At 48.0% G+C, this 15,964-nt stretch overlaps 1 protein-coding gene across 3 annotated transcripts in view; it reads right to left on the bottom strand.

Annotated features, from left to right (window-relative positions):
* Window positions 1–634: 634 nt before the first annotated feature.
* The window catches only part of grm7 (glutamate metabotropic receptor 7), a 94,615-nt gene continuing 79,285 nt past the window's right edge, over window positions 635–15,964 (bottom strand). The window contains exons 8-11 of one of the 3 annotated variants that reach the window (XM_069175368.1): window positions 9,196–10,131; window positions 4,464–4,710; window positions 4,085–4,107; window positions 635–2,762 (exon numbers count right to left, since the gene is read on the bottom strand). In XM_069175368.1, the coding sequence (XP_069031469.1) occupies window positions 4,103–4,107; window positions 4,464–4,710; window positions 9,196–10,131 (1,188 nt within the window). In that variant the 3' untranslated portion in view covers window positions 635–2,762; window positions 4,085–4,102. The other 2 variants (XM_069175374.1, XM_069175382.1) reach the window with 2 other exon arrangements.

The raw sequence follows: 15,964 nt of genomic DNA, 5'->3' as shown, positions 1-15,964 counted from the left end.
TAATCCGTTCAGTCTCTGGATTAATAAACCGTCTCAGGGCGTTTCCACACTTCATGCTTTTCTTCCATTTTATGCAGTTAGTTAGTTGGTTTCACTTTGCAGCGTTGGCCTACGTTCTGTCATCTAGAGACGGTACCGAGCCCAGAGGAGGTGAGAACCCGGACATCCTCTCCAGTCGGTCAGACCTGATTAAGCGTTTCGGACGAGAGCTAAACATCTTGGAGAAACTGGCAGAAGTCCAGTTGCAACATTGGAAACGTAGATTGAACGGTCGGGGGTCTTAAACAGAGGTCCAGAGTGTCTCCAGAACCAGTCGTCCTGCTTCCGTCCGGACCTCCTCGTCCTCGGTGGCTTTATTCCTCCCCTGGAACACCTTATCTGGATGTGTGGCCCAGCGGTGAGGAGGTTATCAGCTGCTCCGCGGCTCTGTAGTCTCTGTTATTGATGATGTTCCCTGAACTCAGCGATGGAGACGGAGCACTTCATTTCTCCACCATCAGCCGGGCACTTCTCTCCTATTAACTCCTCTCAGAGCCCGTTTTTCTCCTCCGATGGAACCGTGTTAAATCTCAACTAGAGACACGACGTGTTTGTTCTCAGGACTTTAAAGAGACGAACACAAACAGCAGCAATATATCAAAAAAATAACCAAATGTTTTTTATTCCATGTTGATACATTCTTGGACGACACCACAGAATAGTTGCATGAGTGGCCAAATGGAAATCTCTCCCACAACGTTGGCACATAAGCAGCAAGGGCAACATGAAGATACCGAGTACAAACAGTAGAAAACATACATGCTTCCTTTTTTTAAACAAGTATTTAGTGTTTTAAATATAGATTCATCTTTTTCCCCTTTAGTTTCCAGAAAGTAAGAAACCGATCAAAGCCATATTCTGCTGAGTGAGCGGAACAGAGAGGAAGAAGAGAACAGACAGGTGCAATCAGCTGTGAGCAGCTCACCCATTTTTTCTGATTCAACATCGAACACATCAGGCATGCAGTTACAACCTCGACATCAACACCGTGTTCTACCGGAGGTCCATGAAGTCACCAGATCTTCATCATTATCATCATCATACACCTACAAAACACGGGAGGAGTCGTCATGTGTGCGTGTGGAGGAGGAACACGCATGTTGGGAGGTGAACGCTTTCATCATGTGACCACGAACATTTCAAACACAACCTTTTTTTAAAAACATTTTTATGGCTTCGTGTTCACGGCCAGCGGACGGATGTGATGTCATCCACGTCAGGTGACGACTGTCGGACTCAGACAGGAAGCTCCTTGAAGCCCCTGAAAACATCCCATCATGTACATACATGTACCAGGATGCATTGCGCTCCTCAACAAAAACGTTTACAAACACGGGAAAGAAGGTGGTTGTTATCAGGAAGCTAATCGTGCTAATCGATGAGATGCTGTAACTGTCGTCGGCGTGTTTCACCAGATCCATAATATCCGGAGACTCTTCATTTATATTTTTATATTTTTACTGTTGGAAATGAAGCTAGCTGCAGAAGCAGGTTGTGGTTTGTGTAGAGCGCCCCCTGCTGGCGCACATGTTCCGTCAGCCTGTAGTTCACTGTGTACGTCACATGATGGCGCTGCTGCTGGAAGAACTACAGAGTTTATGTTGTAATTGATATTATTTACCATCAGCACTGACTGGACAGACAATAAAAAGAGGATTATTTTACTTTTAATACCAGATTGATGCAGTTTGCGACAAAAATTGTAACAGATCCGATATTTTTAAACTGAGTGACTTTAAAACTTAAAGACGTTGTGCAGAAGCTGCCTGAGAATCTGTCTGATTTTAAGTTTCCTTCGGTATCAGTGATCCAATGATGTCTATCTGATTACCCATGATGCACTGCAGCCAGGAGGTGCTCACACACCGTTCTGCTGCTGTTAAAGGGACAGTTCCTCTAAATGAGATCTGGTAAACACCTGTTGTAGTCAACAGAGAAACCCACTGGATCCATGGCTGCGTTGTTCTGCATGGAGGAAGCGGATTCATCTTTTTTTTATATGATATCAAACAACACTGATCTTTATGAAATAAGAGCATATTAAGCTCAGAGACTCACGGAGACGTTTTCAGGGACTTTAAGGCCGTTTTTTAGCCACTTGACGTGTAAATGACAGAAAGTCGTGTTGGCAGCGTGAACGAAGCCCTCTGAATCTCAGAGTGAAGAATATGGCTTTAATAAAACCAAAAAACAATCAGCATCCAAGAAGAGATCCGACGCCGTCCTCAGCGCCGATCCACTGAAGGAAGAAACAAACCCAAGAAAAGCTGTAAAGAAGAACACACGCTGGACAGGAAGTCGGAAACTTGCAGTTTGGAAGGTCATGAAGAGACGAAGAGGAGGCGGCCGCTCTGTTTGACATCAAGGAGCCCCGTTAGCCGCCGTCCTAAGCTCCGCCCACCAACACAACACTGAGTTTTAATGTCTGTTTTTTTCAAACACCTGGCTGTGTTGGGAGTTAAAGTCCCAGCAGGTCTCGCTCTGCTGCAGCACCTCAGAGTCTCGGCCGGCAGGGAAGACCAAAACTAATGAAAAGAAAACCTCCTCCTCCTCCTCCTCCTCCTGCTCCTCCTGCTCCTACTCCTCCTCCTCCTCCTTCTTCTTCTTCGGTTTCCTGAATGGAGTTAGCGTCTGACTCCACTCTCTGCAGTCTGATTGGTTGGAGGAAGGCCGTCAGATCACCAGCTCGTTGTAGCACACGTACTTCTTCTTCTCTGCCGGACCTGAGGACAGATCACAGACGAGGACAGATCACAGACGAGGACAGATCACAGACAAGGACAGATCACAGACAAGGACAGATCACAGACGAGGACAGAGATCAGAGATGAGGACAGATCACAGACGAGGACAGAGATCAGAGACGATGACAGATCAGAGACGAGGACAGAGATCAGAGACGAGGACAGATCAGAGACGAGGACAGAGATCAGAGACGAGGACAGATCAGAGACGAGGACAGAGATGAGGACAGAGATCAGAGACGAGGACAGAGATCAGAGACGATGACAGATCAGAGACGAGGACAGAGATCAGAGACGAGGACAGATCAGAGACGAGGACAGATCAGAGACGAGGACAGAGATGAGGACAGAGATCAGAGACGAGGACAGAGATCAGAGACTAGGACAGAGATCAGAGACGAGGACAGATCAGAGACGAGGACAGAGATCAGAGACGAGGACAGATCAGAGACGAGGACAGATCAGAGACTAAATACAGTAGCAGCCAATCACAGACTGAAAGCAGTTTGTTTACCAGAACCAGTCTGAAGGACTTTAATCGTTGTTGATTTGCTGCTGATTGAATTAACGACTTCAAACGGACTTTGTGGTTCTGGTTCCGTGCAGCAGCAGATTAATGAGTCCGATTCTAACGGGAACCAAGGAGGAGGTTTTCTCCTCCAGACACCACGACTCTGCTGGCTTCGCTTCTTCATTACAAGTTTTACAAAATCCAGTTGAAGAGAAAGAAAACGACTCATTACGGCACGAATCTTCACTTCTCACGCAGCTCAGAGGGGAGATTTACAGATGTTCCCTGAACGCCTCCCAGCTTTTGGTTGTGTTTCATTACATTTACTTTCTAAAAGTCTTGAACTTCCTCTCTGACCTGCGGAGAGGAGAGAGGATGGAGGAGAGTGGAGGAGAGAGGATGGAGGAGGAGGAGGAGAGGGGATGGAGGAGGAGAGAGGAGGAGAGAGAGGATGGAGGAGGAGGAGGAGAGAGGATGGAGGAGGAGGAGGAGGAGAGAGGATGGAGGAGGAGGAGAGGGGATGGAGGAGGAGAGAGGAGGAGAGAGGATGGAGGAGGAGAGAGGATGGAGGAGAAGGAGGAGAGGGGATGGAGGAGGAGAGAGGAGGAGAGAGGATGGAGGAGGAGGAGAGAGGAGGAGAGAGGATGGAGGAGGAGGAGAGGGGATGGAGGAGGAGGAGAGGGGATGGAGGAGGAGGAGAGAGGAGGAGAGAGGATGGAGGAGGAGGAGAGAGGAGGAGAGAGGATGGAGGAGGAGGAGAGGGGATGGAGGATGATGAATTGTGTCTTACCTGTGATAAATGATGAAATTAGCCTGTTGGAGAGAAGAAGATTATTAGTGAGTTGATCCCACTGAGAGGTGATGATGTCATCACACACGTGTCAACAAGATCACAAGATGTGTACAACATGTGTACAACATGTGTACAACATGTGTACAACATGATGGGCTGTAACTGAGTCCTCCAATCAGATCAATGATCAACATGTTTCCTGTTCATCACCTGTTTAAAAATGGCTGAAGTTTAAAGGAGCAGTTCAACATGTGGTTTGTTACCTCGGTGTTCCAGCAGAAGCACTGAGCACTTTATACTGAAAACAAACGCATTATTATTTCCTGTGTGCATGCGGTGAAGCTTCAGAGGTCAGAGGTCAGAGGTCAGTACTCACTGTTGGGGTCGACGTTCTCACACAGCTCCGTCTTAGCCTCCCCGTTGGGCCGGTCGCTGGTCTTGTGGGAGAGGCGGGACGACATGGTGGCTGCCGTGACGACGGCCTTGAAGGAGCGCTTCCTCTTCTGCACATTGAGCTCCGGGTGAAAGATGATGACGTAGACTTTAGGCATGTAGAGCATCCCGAGAGCCACGGACGCACTCAGGTTCATGGAGATGGTCAGCGTGGTCGTCTGGATGTAGAGCTGGGGGGTGGTGGGTGGGGGGTGGGGGTGGGGTTTAATACTATTAATACTATTTCTCCCATGAACTATGATCCTATGATTCCTTGAACTTCCTGCAGCTGTGATAAAGAGCTGATCTGCGTGTCGATGGTGCATCATGTGATAATATACTGTGTTTGTACATTAAAGATACCCCCCCACCCCCCTCATAAAAAAGTCACACTATAGCATGTCGTCTAAAATATGATAAAAAAAAGCCAGAATATAGGAACATGCAAACTCCACATAGAAAGGACCGGCCGGGTATCGAACCCACGACCTTCATAATGTGAGCAGAAAACACTGACAACTGCACCATTGTACTGCCTGACATTACTTGAATGGAAGTCATACTTATACCATGTAATCAGAAATAGCACAAACAATCACACTTCTTTAATGTCGTACAAAATGTGATAAAAAAGTCAAACTATAGCACGTCGTCCGAAATATGAATATCTGGTATTTTGTCAGTATTAGTTGGGACGTGGTCATGTCCATGACTGGAAGCAGACTGATGGATCTGCTGTCACTGATCTGAAGTCTGAGACTGATGAGATGATGTCAGATAGAGCAGCGACTCATCTCATCAGTCACTTCCTGTCTTCCATCTTTGCCTTTTCTGCAGAGACTCTGTGAACAGAGATTTAAGAATCCTGTAATGGAGACTTTATTCAAATATTTATTTATTTATCTATATAGCGAAAGGACTGGAGATAAGAGAGAGAATCAATGGGAGGAGGATGATGAGGGTGAGGAGGAGGAGGAGGAGGTCTGATCTCCTCCTTGTTCTCTTATCGGACCATGGAGGTTCAGTGAGATGGAGATCAGGCTGATAGTCGGATTTATGTCCGGCGGTCCGACGTCCTAAAACCCGGAGAACTTCTTATCTCTGAGGGGATCATGTGACGTCTGTGTGCTCTTTGATTGGAGCTTTTAATGGGACTCAGCAGGTCAGACCGAGTGACATCACAGAATTCTGAATTACAGATGACTAAGTACTGAGTTTTTATGGACAGTCTGCCGACCAATCAGGACGGACGAGGACGTGACCAGCGAATCAGAAGCTTTGACTCTAACAGTCAGGAAAACGTCTGCTTTGTTTCCTGAAACTTTAACGGAGCTCGATATTTTCCGTTCAGAGTCGCTGCTACGACACTTTTTTCTTCATGTTTTTTATCATCAAAGACGAGATGAATTATTGATCACTGAACAATATGGATGGGAGGTTTGTTTGGTTTGATGCTAAATAAAACTTTATTTTCACCCGGAGTTTTAGAAGTGTTTCACGTCTTCAACAGCAGGGGGCGCCTTCTGAAAACACACTGACTGATGATGTCAGCTCCACACTTACTTTAATCTTCTTTATATTTTGCTTGTGTTTCTATTTTAAAACCTTTACCAAGTAAATCTTGGTGTTTCTGTTTAGAACCAGTTTCAGCATCCGACAGGTGTCGACACGCATCAGCCTGTTGGAAGAGGGACGCCCCCTGCTGGTGAAGGAAGGGAACACGCCTTGAAAACTGCAGATTAAAATCATATTGATCAGCGGTTCATCTCCTCTCTCAGGTGTCACTCCTGATCCTTCGAGTTGATCTGAGATCAATCATGACATCACTTCACGTCCCTCCATCATCCGTCTCATTCATGTTTTTCTAAGTTTGTATGTGGACATTCTGCATTTCACTGTGTGTGTGCGTGTGTACATGTGTGTGTGCGTGTGTACATGTGTGTGCGTGTGTGTGCGTGTGTACATGTGTGTGCGTGTGTACATGTGTGTGTGTGCGTGTGTACATGTGTGTGCGTGTGTGTGCGTGTGTACATGTGTGTACATGTGTGTGCGTGTGTGTGTGCGTGTGTACATGTGTGTGCGTGTGTACATGTGTGTGTGCGTGTGTATATGTGTGTGTGCGTGTGTGCGTGCGTGTGTACATGTGTGTGCGTGTGTGTGTGCGTGTGTATATGTGTGTGCGTGTGTATATGTGTGTGCGTGTGTACATGTGTGTGTGCGTGTGTGCGTGTGTACATGTGTGTGCGTGTGTGTGCATGTGTACATGTGTGTGCGTGTGTACATGTGTGTGTGCGTGTGTATATGTGTGTGTGCGTGTGTGCGTGCGTGTGTACATGTGTGTGCGTGTGTGTGTGCGTGTGTATATGTGTGTGCGTGTGTATATGTGTGTGCGTGTGTACATGTGTGTGTGCGTGTGTACATGTGTGTGTGCGTGTGTACATGTGTGTGTGCGTGTGTATATGTGTGTGCGTGTGTACATGTGTGTGCGTGTACATGTGTGTGTGCGTGTACATGTGTGTGCGTGTGTACATGTGTGTGCGTGTGTATATGTGTGTGCGTGTGTACATGTGTGTGTGCGTGTGTACATGTGTGTGTGTGTGTGTATATGTGTGTGCGTGTGTACATGTGTGTGCGTGTACATGTGTGTGTGCGTGTACATGTGTGTGCGTGTGTACATGTGTGTGCGTGTGTATATGTGTGTGCGTGTGTACATGTGTGTGTGCGTGTGTACATGTGTGTGTGCGTGTGTATATGTGTGTGCGTGTACATGTGTGTGTGCGTGTGTACATGTGTGTGCGTGTACATGTGTGTGTGCATGTGTACATGTGTGTGCGTGTGTGTGTGCGTGTGTACATGTGTGTGCGTGTGTACATGTGTGTGTGCGTGTGTATATGTGTGTGTGCGTGTGTGCGTGCGTGTGTACATGTGTGTGCGTGTGTGTGTGCGTGTGTATATGTGTGTGCGTGTGTACATGTGTGTGTGCGTGTGTGCGTGTGTACATGTGTGTGCGTGTGTGTGCATGTGTACATGTGTGTGCGTGTGTACATGTGTGTGCGTGTGTACATGTGTGTGTGCGTGTGTATATGTGTGTGTGCGTGTGTGCGTGCGTGTGTACATGTGTGTGCGTGTGTATATGTGTGTGTGCGTGTGTATATGTGTGTGTGCGTGTGTATATGTGTGTGTGCGTGTGTACATGTGTGTGCGTGTGTGTGTGCGTGTGTACATGTGTGTGCGTGTGTATATGTGTGTGTGCGTGTGTACATGTGTGTGCGTGTGTGTGTGCGTGTGTATATGTGTGTGCGTGTGTATATGTGTGTGCGTGTGTACATGTGTGTGTGCGTGTGTGCGTGTGTACATGTGTGTGCGTGTGTGTGCATGTGTACATGTGTGTGCGTGTGTACATGTGTGTGCGTGTGTACATGTGTGTGTGCGTGTGTATATGTGTGTGTGCGTGTGTGCGTGCGTGTGTACATGTGTGTGCGTGTGTGTGTGCGTGTGTATATGTGTGTGCGTGTGTATATGTGTGTGCGTGTACATGTGTGTGTGCGTGTACATGTGTGTGCGTGTGTACATGTGTGTGCGTGTGTATATGTGTGTGCGTGTGTACATGTGTGTGTGCGTGTGTACATGTGTGTGTGCGTGTGTATATGTGTGTGCGTGTACATGTGTGTGTGCGTGTACATGTGTGTGTGCGTGTGTACATGTGTGTGCGTGTGTACATGTGTGTGCGTGTACATGTGTGTGCGCGTGTGCGTGTGTACATGTGTGTGCGTGTGTATATGTGTGTGCGTGTGTACATGTGTGTGCGTGTGTATATGTGTGTGCGTGTGTACATGTGTGTGCGTGTGTACATGTGTGTGCGTGTGTACATGTGTGTGCGTGTGTATATGTGTGTGCGTGTGTACATGTGTGTGCGTGTGTATATGTGTGTGCGTGTGTACATGTGTGTGTGCGTGTGTATCATCTGTATTCTGTTCGTTTCTCAGCAGGTCGGTAATAACAAGCAGCAAAAGGCCTCGATGTCACTGCTGCTGATGTCAACACACGCACACGCACACGCACACGCATAGATAAACATGTCTGTTCTTTCATCTTTATGAAGACCTGAAGCTTTTCTCTTCCTGCTCCACAACGACCGGATCCGGACACACAACTGTAAAATAACCAGAAAAATACTCAAAAAACAAAACGTGACACAAATCAGTGTAACTGAACCAGAACCAGAACCAGAACCAGAACTTCACTTTACACTCGTTTACATCAGAACATGTACAACCTTAAAGCTCCGCCCTCAAACAGGAAGTACATTCACACACAACTGGAACAAGTACAGTTTAAAAGTATTTCTAAGAACTGAACTGTTTTTATTCCAGAATCATTTTATGATGAATGAGTTTTACGTTTGTTCTGTGTGAGGCGGCGCCCCCTGCAGGCGGACTGAGCGCGCTCAGAACGGTTCGTTAAAGACATGAAGACGAAGAAGTTCAAGTTGCGTTCAAATATGATTCAACAACTGAACACGAAACATCTTCAATTAGTGAATGAATGAATGAATGAAGTGTTTAATCTGACGGAGAATCAGTTCATGTTTCTGACAACCATCAAAATAAAAGACTGTAAAGAGTTTTTACATCGTCCTGCAGCCTCCCCCTCCCCCCCTCTCTCCCCCCTCCTACCTTCTCTGCGGACTGCGCCGTGCCGAAGAAGATGGGGATGAATGCGAGCCAGACGATGCAGGTGGTGTACATGGTGAACCCGATGGGTTTGGCCTCGTTGAAGTTCTCGGGGACGCCGCGGGTCTTGATGGCGTAGACGGTGCAGGTGACCATCAGCAGGATGCTGTAGCCCAGCGAGCAGATGATCTGCAGGTCCGTGATGTCACACTTCAGCACGCCTCGCGCCAACTCGGGGTTCACGGTCTTCTGCTCGTCGTAGTCGATGACGGTGTTGGGCGGGTCCACGCCGAACCACACCAGAACCCCCAGCAGCTGCAGCGAGATCAGGCTGGAGGTGACGGCCAGCTGGGACGTGGGGCTGATGAGCCGCGGCGCCGTCACCGACTTCTTGCCCTGCTCGAAGATGCGGTAGATGCGGTTGGTTTTGGTGAGCAGCGCGGCGTAGCTGATGCACATCCCCAGACCGAGGAAGATCCGGCGGAAGGAGCACACGCCCACGTCGGGTTTGGCGATCATGAGGAAGGTGATGATGTAGCAGAGGAAGATCCCCGTCAGCAGCACGTAGCTCAGCTCGCGGCCCGACGCCCGCACGATGGGCGTGTCGTTGTGGCGGACGAAGGTCGCCACGACGAAGATGGTGGCGACGATGCCCAGCATGGCCAGGAAGACGGGGATGACGGCCCACGCCGAGTGCCACTCCAGCTTGATGATGGGGATCGGCTGGCAGGACGAGCGGTTGGCGCTGGGCCGCATGTTGTAGGAGCAAAGCTTACAGCTGAACGGGTCGGGTTGGTACTGGTACCCGTCGCACGCCTCGCAGTGCCAGCAGCACGCCATCCCCTTCACCACCTTCTTCCTCTCCCCGACCCGGCACGGCAGGCTGCACACCGAGGACGGGACGTCCTGCTCGCCGCGCGGCCACTGCATGTCCTCCACCTGCAGAGGTCAGAGGTCAACATGCTTTCAAAACTCTTCCTACATGTCCTTCACCTGCAGAGGTCAGAGGTCAACATGTCCTCTGAAAGTTAATCACATTTTGCACATTTGTTGAGTTGATTTTTGAAGTGGGAAATGATTTTGATATTTTCAGTCTTTGTCCTTCATGTTTTCAATTTAATTTAGAATGTTTTGAACATATTGAAGACAGTTAAACAGGAAGAAGACACAAATTAAGTTCAGCTGGTTTCAGGAGGACAAAACTAAATCAGAGACGTGAAGAAGTTAAAAGGAGACCGAACAATGTTTCTCCTCTGAAACGAAAAATCTCAGGTTTCATGTGAATATAAATCTGAGTCACAGTGAATCTCCGCTGAGTTTTAACGGTTTGTTGCTGAAGAAAATGTTTTATTGATCTAATGAACATTTTATTATCGATAAGGAGAAACAGCTGACGTCCTCTCAGGAGGAAGCAGCGAAAATGAAGAGGAAGAGGAGGAAGAAGAGGAAGAGGAGGAGGAAGAGGAAGAGGAGGAGGAAAAGTTGTCTCTGTACAGCCTCCTCCTCTTCCTCCTCCTCCTCCTCCTCCATCCTTTCCACAGCTGCAGTTCACTGTGCATCCTTCAGGAGGTGCTGTTCCACGAGCTTACTGTAAAAAATGGCATCTACACACTGTTGCCACGGAGACGTGTTTTTTTGGTCTTCAGTCTTCAAGCCCCGCCTCCTTTTCCTGCTGCCTGCTGACTGTGCTCAACTGCATCTGCACAGACATGTCTTCATCACAGACCAGAGTCTTCATCACAGACCACCAGGACCACCAGGATCACCAGGACCACCAGGATCACCAGGATCACCAGGACCACCAGGACCACCAGGACCACCTGGACCACCTGGACCACCAGGACCACCAGGATCACCAGGATCACCTGGACCACCAGGACCACCAGGACCACCCAGGATCACCAGGACCACCAGGATCACCTGGACCACCAGGAGCACCTGGACCTTCACTCCAGAAACCTCCGTGGCTCCTCTGATGTTTGGCGTCTGTAAACTGTATTTTCATATTCAACACGTATTGTTTCAGTTGCTTTATTCTCAGCTGCAGCTTTAATGTCTCTCAGTGTTTCTGTGATAGCTGACAGATTAACGTTCTCAGAGATGATGATCCTCCAGACGGATTCCTTCACTGTTTATTCACCTGATGTTCTTCATCACTGACAGACACGGAGGATTAAAGAAAGACGCCGACGTCTCCGTCTGTTCTTTAAGTGAAGCAGAGCTGAACACCGACTCTCCGTTCAGTCACACATGAACACATGTTCCCTCTTCAATTTGAAAAAGTCTAATTCAGTAGAAGATTGTTAAACTCCTAAAATATAAATTATGAAACTCGCATGTAAGTTTAAAAAAAAGAGAATGAGCTTCACAGCTTTTAAGGAGCTGATGAGGCTGCAGTGACCAGCAGGGGGCGTGATGCACTCCCTCCTCACCGTCTGGATCCTGAAAGCATCTCGCAGTACGGAGAATCAATTTGTCCTCTGAGGAGGCTGACTGCTGGGTGGAGACACGAGGCGTTTACTGACAGGATGGAAAAATCACAAGTGATAAATTAAATTATTCTCAATCGAGGCGGAAAAGCGATGAAACGGCCCCGGCCGGAGGAGAGAGGATTATCAGGAGGGAGGAGACGACGAGACGAAGAGACGAAGAGAAGAGAAGAAAAATAAAATAAAATAAGAGACCTGGACCTGGACGAGGACCAGGACCAGAGTCTCTGCTGGTCTACAGACGTTAAAGTGAGCTGAAACATCCGATCACAGAGCACTTTATCAGGAACACCTGCAGTGATCCATTACATTACTTTACATTACTTTACATTACATTATTACATTACATTTCATTTATCTGACTCTTTTATCCAAAGCTACTTACAATAAGTTCATTTCAACCATGAGGGTTCAAAACCAGAACAACAAGAATCAAGAAAGTATAATATCTTCCGGAAAGCCAAACTACAAAGTTCTATCAGTAAGTTCCATTTTAAGATACTAAAGTTCAACTATTCAATCCAATCAGCCAATCAGGAGGCAGCAGGGCAGCTTGCGGTCAGGAGCTTCAGTTCACGTTGACATCAAACCTTAGCGTGTCAGACGAGCTGCTTTCAGAGTTCCTGAAGATCCTGAGGTCATGAAACAGCTGGTTGATGCAAGAGGTCAAAGGTCAGACAAGCAGAGGCCTCGGAGGTTCAGTAAAGAGCTGTTTGTCCTCATGTTTGGGTCAGTTCCAAGGTGGTCATCCATTTTCCGTCTTTATAAACTCTGTCCAAGATATATTCAGACTAGTGCTGCGCTCAGCTTATTCAAGTTATTAAAGGTATTACGGGATGTTTGCAGGGATTCTGTTGGTGTCAGAATCATTTGCAGACTCATCATCAGCGACTGCCACTTTCTAAATGAAGCTGTAATCCTGTATCATGGATATGAACAACTTAATCCTGGATGAATGAACAGAGAGGCAGATTACACTGCTGCAGCTCGCACTGCTCCATCCAACGGTAGCCTGCAGCTCCTGCTCAGGGTTCATTTATCCCACTGCTCCATCCAACGGTAGCCTGCAGCTCCTGCTCAGGGTTCATTTATCCCACTGCTCCATCCAACGGTAGCCTGCAGCTCCTGCTCAGGGTTCATTTATCCCACAGCTCCATCCAACGGTAGCCTGCAGCTCCTGCTCAGGGTTCATTTATCCCACTCCACGTCTGGGAGGTCTTCATCTCCGAGTCTTCATCACCTTCATCACCTTCATCATCATCATCTTAAAATTAGAACAAATTTTTAGATTATGAACAATATCTTCAACACACCTGTTCACAGCGTGTTGTCATGGTGGAGGAGCCTGTTGCCATGACGCCACAGTTCAGGTGGGTCACAGTGAATGTTTCCCTCAGAAGGTCCGAGTAGAACTCAGTGGTGATAACCTGCTAACAAACAGCTCATTTAGATCAAAACCCACTTTCCTGTCAGATCGGGTGTTGTAGAAGTGATCGGGTGGAAGTGATCGGGTGTTGTAGAAGTGATCGGGTGTTGTAGAAGTGATCGGGTGGAAGTGATTGGGTGTTGTAGAAGTGATCGGGTGTTGTAGAAGTGATCGGGTGGAAGTGATCGGGTGTTGTAGAAGTGATCGGGTGTTGTAGAAGTGATCGGGTGGAAGTGATCGGGTGTTGTAGAAGTGATCGGGTGTTGTAGAAGTGATCGGGTGGAAGTGATTGGGTGTTGTAGAAGTGATCGGGTAGAAGTGATTGGGTGTTGTAGAAGTGATCGGGTGGAAGTGATCGGGTGGAAGTGATCGGGTGTTGTAGAAGTGATCGGGTAGAAGTGATCGGGTGTTGTAGAAGTGATCGGGTGGAAGTGATCGGGTGTTGTAGAAGTGATCGGGTGTTGTAGAAGTGATCGGGTGGAAGTGATTGGGTGTTGTAGAAGTGATTGGGTGGAAGTGATCGGGTGTTGTAGAAGTGATTGGGTGTTGTAGAAGTGATCGGGTGGAAGTGATCGGGTGTTGTAGAAGTGATCGGGTGTTGTAGAAGTGATCGGGTGGAAGTGATCGGGTGTTGTAGAAGTGATCGGGTGTTGTAGAAGTGATCGGGTGGAAGTGATTGGGTGTTGTAGAAGTGATCGGGTAGAAGTGATTGGGTGTTGTAGAAGTGATCGGGTGGAAGTGATCGGGTGGAAGTGATCGGGTGTTGTAGAAGTGATCGGGTAGAAGTGATCGGGTGTTGTAGAAGTGATCGGGTGGAAGTGATCGGGTGTTGTAGAAGTGATCGGGTGTTGTAGAAGTGATCGGGTGGAAGTGATTGGGTGTTGTAGAAGTGATTGGGTGGAAGTGATCGGGTGTTGTAGAAGTGATCGGGTGTTGTAGAAGTGATCGGGTGGAAGTGATCGGGTGTTGTAGAAGTGATCGGGTGTTGTAAAAGTGATCGGGTGGAAGTGATCGGGTGTTGTAGAAGTGATCGGGTGTTGTAGAAGTGATCGGGTGGAAGTGATCGGGTGTTGTAGAAGTGATCGGGTGTTGTAGAAGTGATCGGGTGGAAGTGATTGGGTGTTGTAGAAGTGATCGGGTAGAAGTGATTGGGTGTTGTAGAAGTGATCGGGTGGAAGTGATCGGGTAGAAGTGATCGGGTGTTGTAGAAGTGATCGGGTGTTGTAGAAGTGATCGGGTAGAAGTGATCGGGTGTTGTAGAAGTGATCGGGTGGAAGTGATCGGGTGTTGTAGAAGTGATCGGGTGTTGTGGAAGTGATCGGGTGGAAGTGATCAGGTGTTGTAGAAGTGATCGGGTAGAAGTGATCGGGTGTTGTAGAAGTGATCGGGTGGAAGTGATCGGGTGTTGTAGAAGTGATCGGGTGTTGTAGAAGTGATCGGGTGTTGTAGAAGTGATCGGGTAGAAGTGATCGGGTGTTGTAGAAGTGATCGGGTGTTGTAGAAGTGATCGGGTAGAAGTGATCGGGTGTTGTAGAAGTGATCGGGTGGAAGTGATTGGGTGTTGTAGAAGTGATCGGGTAGAAGTGATTGGGTGTTGTAGAAGTGATCGGGTGGAAGTGATCGGGTGGAAGTGATCGGGTGTTGTAGAAGTGATCGGGTAGAAGTGATCGGGTGTTGTAGAAGTGATCGGGTGGAAGTGATCGGGTGTTGTAGAAGTGATCGGGTGTTGTAGAAGTGATCGGGTGGAAGTGATCGGGTGTTGTAGAAGTGATCGGGTAGAAGTGATCGGGTGTTGTAGAAGTGATCGGGTGGAAGTGATCGGGTGTTGTAGAAGTGATCGGGTGGAAGTGATCGGGTGGAAGTGATCGGGTGTTGTAGAAGTGATCGGGTAGAAGTGATCGGGTGTTGTAGAAGTGATCGGGTGTTGTAGAAGTGATCGGGTGGAAGTGATCGGGTGGAAGTGATCGGGTGTTGTAGAAGTGATCGGGTGTTGTAGAAGTGATCGGGTGGAAGTGATTGGGTGTTGTAGAAGTGATCGGGTGTTGTAGAAGTGATCGGGTGGAAGTGATCGGGTGTTGTAGAAGTGATCGGGTGTTGTAGAAGTGATCGGGTGGAAGTGATCGGGTGTTGTAGAAGTGATCGGGTGTTGTAGAAGTGATCGGGTGGAAGTGATTGGGTGTTGTAGAAGTGATCGGGTAGAAGTGATTGGGTGTTGTAGAAGTGATCGGGTGGAAGTGATCGGGTGGAAGTGATCGGGTGTTGTAGAAGTGATCGGGTAGAAGTGATCGGGTGTTGTAGAAGTGATCGGGTGGAAGTGATCGGGTGTTGTAGAAGTGATCGGGTGTTGTAGAAGTGATCGGGTGGAAGTGATTGGGTGTTGTAGAAGTGATTGGGTGGAAGTGATCGGGTGTTGTAGAAGTGATTGGGTGTTGTAGAAGTGATCGGGTGGAAGTGATCGGGTGTTGTAGAAGTGATCGGGTGTTGTAGAAGTGATCGGGTGGAAGTGATCGGGTGTTGTAGAAGTGATCGGGTGTTGTAGAAGTGATCGGGTGGAAGTGATTGGGTGTTGTAGAAGTGATCGGGTAGAAGTGATTGGGTGTTGTAGAAGTGATCGGGTGGAAGTGATCGGGTGGAAGTGATCGGGTGTTGTAGAAGTGATCGGGTAGAAGTGATCGGGTGTTGTAGAAGTGATCGGGTGGAAGTGATCGGGTGTTGTAGAAGTGATCGGGTGTTGTAGAAGTGATCGGGTGGAAGTGATTGGGTGTTGTAGAAGTGATTGGGTGGAAGTGATCGGGTGTTGTAGAAGTGATCGGGTGTTGTAGAAGTGATCGGGTGGAAGTGATCGGGTGTTGTAGAA

This window comes from Embiotoca jacksoni, unplaced genomic scaffold (genome assembly GCF_022577435.1).
Source record: "Embiotoca jacksoni isolate LCO1_2020_lvr unplaced genomic scaffold, fEmbJac1.0.p SCAF_104, whole genome shotgun sequence".
Taxonomy (NCBI): Eukaryota; Metazoa; Chordata; class Actinopteri; family Embiotocidae; genus Embiotoca; species Embiotoca jacksoni.
This window is presented reverse-complemented; position numbering and strand designations above follow the sequence as displayed.